Source organism: Ammospiza caudacuta, chromosome Z (assembly GCF_027887145.1).
Source record: "Ammospiza caudacuta isolate bAmmCau1 chromosome Z, bAmmCau1.pri, whole genome shotgun sequence".
Lineage (NCBI taxonomy): Eukaryota > Metazoa > Chordata > Aves > Passeriformes > Passerellidae > Ammospiza > Ammospiza caudacuta.
In genome coordinates, this window is record NC_080632.1 from 77,660,550 (window position 1) to 77,666,952 (window position 6,403).

At 43.5% G+C, this 6,403-nt stretch overlaps 1 protein-coding gene across 1 annotated transcript in view; it reads left to right on the forward strand.

Moving 5' to 3' along the window:
• Positions 1–4,203, forward strand: part of PDZD2 (PDZ domain containing 2) — a 137,794-nt gene extending 133,591 nt beyond the window's left edge. The window contains exon 24 of the mRNA XM_058824043.1: positions 51–4,203. Within this exon, the coding sequence (XP_058680026.1) occupies positions 51–217 (167 nt within the window). The 3' untranslated portion in view covers positions 218–4,203. The remainder of the gene's footprint in view (positions 1–50) is intronic.
• The last annotated feature ends 2,200 nt before the right edge of the window (positions 4,204–6,403 follow it).

The window sequence follows — 6,403 nt, forward strand, 5'->3', positions numbered from 1 at the left end:
GTGGGTTCACTTCTTTTTCTTTTAACACTTTTCCCCACTTTTGCTTCTAGGTGGTGCTGCGGAGCAATCTGGAAACATAGAAACTGGAGATGAAATTCTTGCTGTTAGTGGGAAGTCATTAATTGGGCTCATGCATTACGATGCCTGGAACATCATTAAATCTGTGCCAGAGGGGCCTGTTCAATTGCTAATCAGAAAACACAGAACTGCAGTATGATGGAAGCACTCCATCTAATCACACTTGCTAAGACAAACCATTTATAACTGTCTAAAAGCTGTCTTTGTTTATAAAGCCACACAGAAGTGTCTTAATGCTTTACAGAGAGGTGCTAAGAGCCTTGGAGAACCACTGAGCAAGCGTGTGATGAGCTTCAAAGATCTCACCTAATGATTGGGGATGAAGGAAGCCAAAAGTTAGAGACAATTTTGTATTATATGGCAGTTTTATTGGAACTTCAAGACCTCTCCTGGGTTTGATTTAAAGTATTTTGACTGAGATAAATAACACTGTGCCTGTCCCTGATATTTTTAGTATCTTGCAGAGTGTTGGTAGTAGAACTTGTTGGTTGCCATCCTGTTGACAAGGGTGGGTTTTAGACTGTACTATATCACTTAGCTGTAATAAGACTTAAGGACATTTCTTAGGGTCTGGTCCTTTTTTTTGTTGTAATAAGAGAATGTCTGGAACAATCTCACTTTATTCTTCTAAGTGCAGTTTTGCTAAAAGTGCATGACAAAAGAGTATAATTTTGCACAACTTGTATGCCTAAAATACAAGCATTTTATTGCAAAGCTGAAAAATCCTCTTAAAATTAATGAACTAACTCAGCATCCACCACAACTGAATCTACTTCTAGGTGCAAATTGTATCTGAAGGCACTTGGTGTTAATGCGGTAGAAATCTGTAAGAAAATCATGTCCATATAATAGGCGATTGTCCACCAAGGTGTATACTGAGTTGTTAGTTATGATTAAAATGGGGGCGATAAAAAAACTGGGGTCTGAATTTTCAAATTTAGGCTTCTAATGTTAGGCACCTTTAAAATATATATATTTTTAAAAGGGGGATAATTTCAGGTGCTGAGCACTTACAGATCCCACAGGCTTCAGTGACCGCTAAGAACGTCTTCAAGTTGGGCTGCTTTTATTTATCTTCAAGAGGTTTAAGGCTGCCCAACTTGAAAGACCCAAGCTGAAAAGTGGTGATCTAAAAATGGGGATTATAACAGATTAAATCGGAGCTGGCCATATTTGTGGTGGCTTTTAATTGGTCTTCTTTGTTTTCTCCTGTCCAGTATTTATTTTTGCTTGTGTGAGAATGGGTTGAGGATATGTGTGTGGATGATGCAAGTACAACCAACTGCGTCAGGACTGGGCTGATACTGAGGGTTCTGGGTGGTGAAACTGAAAACTGTTTATGTAGATGGGAGAAACCACGGTGTTGGGCACAGCAAAAGAGAAAGGGTTGCAATGCCACAGGAGCTTAGTTTGGATTTTCTCACCTCTACTCACAGAAGAGGTATCAGTAGTGGGCCACGCTGCTTAGTCTGCTGTGCTGGGAGGAGAGTGTATGGGTGCAAGAGATTAGACTCTGTTATTTCTCTTCCTACATCTGGGATAGCTAAACAACATAAAATGCATACAGGAGGAAATGGGCCAGTGTCCTTATCAGCTGAGAACAAGTTGTTTGTTCCACAGTGCTCAGGTTGTACATCACATTAGGCTGGAGACTGCTGCAGCCAACATCCCCAGGGTGAAGAGTCCTTGGCCTGGAACCAGTCCAAGTCTGAAGTGCTGCCTCTGTTTTCAGTGAGCCAAGACACTGCGTAGCTGTTAGAAAAAGGTCTGGGCTTGTCACTTGGCCCTTCCCCAAGATCATACTGTAGTTCAGTTTATTTACATATATTCAGCAGTGCTTGAAGCAATTGCTTCCAGGTTAGTGGAGCACTCGCTTGGGTTCATCTCTTTGACAGCTTCATTACACTTCAGCTCATGATGAGGAGAAGAAAATTCAGTTCTGCAAGTCAACCTGAGACCAGATAAATAGAAAAGCTGTGCAATGTTTGCCTAAAAATGAATAAAATAGGTTTAATTCTTTTTCAGTGACGTATTAGCATGTGAATCCTGGGAGAGATGCAGCTTTTGGTTACAGGAAAGGCAATACTGTATGTAGTCCTACAGCTCCTTTGCCTGCAGGATTTCTGCTGAAACTAATTCAGGTTCAGTGCTGTGAGATGCCTGTGGAGTTGGGTCCCCTGTGAACCCAAAGCTCAGCCACTCTGTCGGGACTGGTCCATGCCTCCAGTCACCTCTGTGGTGCGAGAGGCTTCAGGAGGATGCAGCTCTTAGGGCTGGAGGACCACACAGATTCCAGGCCTGTGATGGGATAGAAGAGGTTACCCCTGCATATTTGCTGAAAAACAGGGAGAAGACAATTCAGCAGGGACAGCTGAATGGTGAGGCCTTGTTCAGGAATGACCAAAATCCGACTGTAATAGAGTGTATAATAGATACATTAAATGCATGTGGAATTTAATGCAGCGTAGTGAATGCATACCTGTATACGTATAATACGTGCAGTGCAGTGCTGACTTTTTGCTACTTTAATGTGGTAAATCACAGTTGTGTTTTAGGCAATGGCATTTTTTTTCAGTCCACAGTCTAGAATTCCGAAGGTTCCATCGCTGGGAGGCATGTCTCCCTCACTCCTAAACCAGTGTGAGCTCAAAGGTAGTTTTCATTTTGTAAATTAAAATTAATTTGAGGTGTCTTAAGATGATACGTGGTGGTATTTTCAGATGCTTATTTGCAGGTACTGTTCATTGTGAGTGATTTAGAAGGCTTTTCTTTCAGTAATCAGATACTGTTCAGTATTTTATTTTACATGCACGTAGATAAGTGTTGGCTGAGTAACAGCAAACAGAAATGGGGATTTTTGTGTGTGATTCAGTAGTAGCTATAATTTAAAAGATAGGTTTAATGTTCTAAATCTGATAATAGTTACTATGGGTAGAAAGATAACACTTCTCTACTAACATTAGAGCAAGCAGAAGAATTGTATTTAACCCTGATTGTTTCTGTTCCTGAAAATACCTTTTTTTTTCCTTGTGGAAGAACAACATCTTCACTGATGTTGGTATGATTACAGTAGCATTTCCTGACATCTCTCTTGGGGTGACATGCCCTGAAAAAGCTCCAGGATTTATGCAGTGTGAGTGTCTGTTTTATTGCAGACAAGATGGTTAGACCAAGCAGATGTAGTAAATTTTTGGTTACACACCTGGCAAAGTAAATGTTCTTTTTCTGAGAGCCTGGTTGCACTAAAATGATGGAGGACGTTGCATTAGTTCATCAGTATTCAGTAGGATCACAACCATTTTTGGCCTTGCTGTTTGCATATCAGTCCCCATGGTGATCCTTCACCCTGCTGGAGTGTTGGCCAAACTCTAGGAGAGCAGAGACTTGGCAGCTGCATCCTAGAAGACCAAAAAATCAAGATGAAATTATGCACTTCTTCACCAGGGAGCTGAAGGCATTCCAGACAAGGGGAGTTTGCTCCTAGATGGAGAAGGTTTAGGGGTTTGGTGCATCCAGGCCTGGGGCAGCTGAAGGGGCACATCATGGATATGAGAGCAGTGAGAGACTGCTATTGCATATTCTGCAACCTTTTGTACCTGGAAGCTCTTTCCAGCTTCTCTAGGGACTGCATCTGTATTGAAAGCTCTGAGATTAGGGAGGGAAAAACATTTGATCATTTTCTTGCTAAAAAAAATAATAGAAGGACAGATAAATATTAAGAAACTATTAAGTGACTCATATTTCCTAATGACCCTCACTTAAAATTAACCCTGATAAATGTTCTGCAGTGGTTCTTGTCAAATTCTGAAGGAAGTGTTCCCAGATGGGAATGTTTACCTGTTTCTATGTTTAGGGTATGTAAATGTACAAGTGAAAATATTGATGAAGAGTAGACTAGCTCATGAGAGAAATGGGGATCCCACTGTAGGTAGATTTTGTGTGTTAGTCTGATACACTTATTGTATAATATTGTATATTTACACTTTTATTTATATAAATAAAACTTCTTTTAATTAAAACTGTTATTATGCCTTGTATATTATAAAAAAGCCAGTGCAATAACATGAAATAGATTGTACATTTTTTGATTTCTGTCCCTTCTATGTCATCTGTATTGCCATAAACTGTTTTCTTGGGTTTTTAGTGATTTTGAAAATAAATTGTATCGTTAGTACTCCTCTAGATATTTAATTTGTTATGCCAGAGTCTGTCTGGTCCACAGTTGGAACTGGCATCACAGGGACGAGCATGTCAGGGAGAGCGGTCAAAGACTATGTAAATGCTATCCAGGTGTGCATCTAAGCTAGAACAAAAATAGTACCCTCATGAAAACTGCCTCTTCTGTGTGAAGAGGACTCAAGCATTTAAGGAGTGGTATGAGATGTTTTATAAAACTTGTTCGGTATCTTGTTTTTTCCTGCCCCTGTTCCAGGAAAATGTGGAGCTTTCATCAAAGCAGCAGTCCCTGGAGCAGGCTGCCTATGAACTGTACCTCCTGCCCAGACCCTGGGCTGTGGGGGAATGGATTGTATGTCTAGGGAATGATTTTATAAAGCTAGGCCTAACCTGGAATTTTTTCTAGTTTCCCACTGACTCTGGGGATAAAATTCCCTTCAAAGCCACAGTGGGCTGGTGGAACAGGCTGGGCTGGAGACACTCTGTGGATGGAGTGGAGCTGAAGTGGAGCTCATAGTGGGAGGTGGAGACACAGCCTCCAAACTGGGGAGGTTTGCACCAAGTGGGCCTCTCTTAGACACAGTCACTGCACAGCCGGCCGAAGCAAGCCTTCCTCACGAAAGATGAGCCAGCCCAGGAAGTTCTCCTCTCAGCCGCCCTGATGTGTGGAATGCTGGAGGTGCCCAAAGTGGTTACGCTGCCTGGCAGCACACGGACACGTCAGCTGGTGGCTGCGGGGAAGGCTGAGCTGGAGGAAGGGCCTGGTGATTTGGAGTGTTTATATCTGCGCTGCAGGCCCGTGTGCACTGCTCTGTGTTTGCCTGCTGGGTTGGGCGCTTGCAGCAGCGCTCCCACATGGCACAGGGCACTCCTGACCTTTCCCTGCTGTACCCATGGCACTCGCCTGCGCCTTGTGCCAGGCCTGGCAAGCCTCACCATTTCCTGCTCTGCACGGTGCTGCCTGGAAGGGCCAGGTGCGGTTTTGTGTGAGGGGAAGGAAGGCATTTGCCCTCCTATGCCAGTGGTGCAGAGGGCATTTCCCTCATGCCCAGGTTTGTGCCCCAGAAGCCGCAGAATTTGCTTTCAGTTTCCTTCTCTGGGTGCCACGCTGCAAGGGTGCAAGCGAGCAAGAACCTCGTGAGGAGGGATAAGCCCAAGCTTCTGCTGACTCATCCTGTGGGAAAGGCCAGAGTGGCTGGCTCCCAGCCTGCCCTCTGGGCACGTGGAATCTTTCCTGGGCTGGAGGGGAAGAGGACGAGCTTTGTGGTATACCAGTTTTCCATCTGCCTTGGGACCCTTTTTTCCCTATCCCTCTCCCTTGCACACAGCCATGGTGCTGAGGGATGCTGCAGAGTCTGTGCTGTTGTGTAGTGAAACTGCAAGGCATAAAACCAGCAGGTTGGGAAGGAGATGGATGGGAGGCTGTGGGATGGTGTCCCCTCAAGCTTAGTTCAGCACATCTGTCCAGAGTTGGAGCCTGGCTTCTCCCCCCAGGGCTGCATGGTGAAAAGGAAGAAGATATTTTCAGTCATGATTTCCTCTGCCTTTCCGCTCCCCCTGCTGTCACCAGTGCTGGGCCAGCCCAGCTCCTCTCCTCTCTTTCACTGACTCCCCCTTATCCATCTCCCTGTCTGTCCTGACCTCTCCAACACATGGCCTGAGCTGGAGTCAAACCTCCAAGCAGCCTGGCTCATGTAAGATTAGTCTTTAATATCTTTAATTGAAATCTAAATTGCTACAGTCAGTAGCTAAGTAAAGAGGAATACAAAAGCAAGAAGACACAATGAACTTACTGTAAATGGATTAGTACATATGACTTCATTTATCCACCAAGACTTGAGAAGTACTAGAAAATTTTTACTTCTCCCAATTGTGAAAGCCTTAGGGCACAGGAAAATGAGGAACTTGAAACATGGTTCTACCTAAAAAGTTGCATTTCATTTCTCTTTTTTTTTTTTTTTTTTTTTTTTTTTTTTTTTTTTTTTACAGCTTTGCTGCTCTCCTGCTCCCTGTTAGCATCACTGAATGCAATCTGAATAGGGTCTGTGATTCTGGTGTATCTGTTCCTTCATCTCTATTTCCAGGAATGTATCAAAAATGCCATTTTGCCACATTTGGCCAGATGCTAATGGTCACTGTCCCCAAGCTG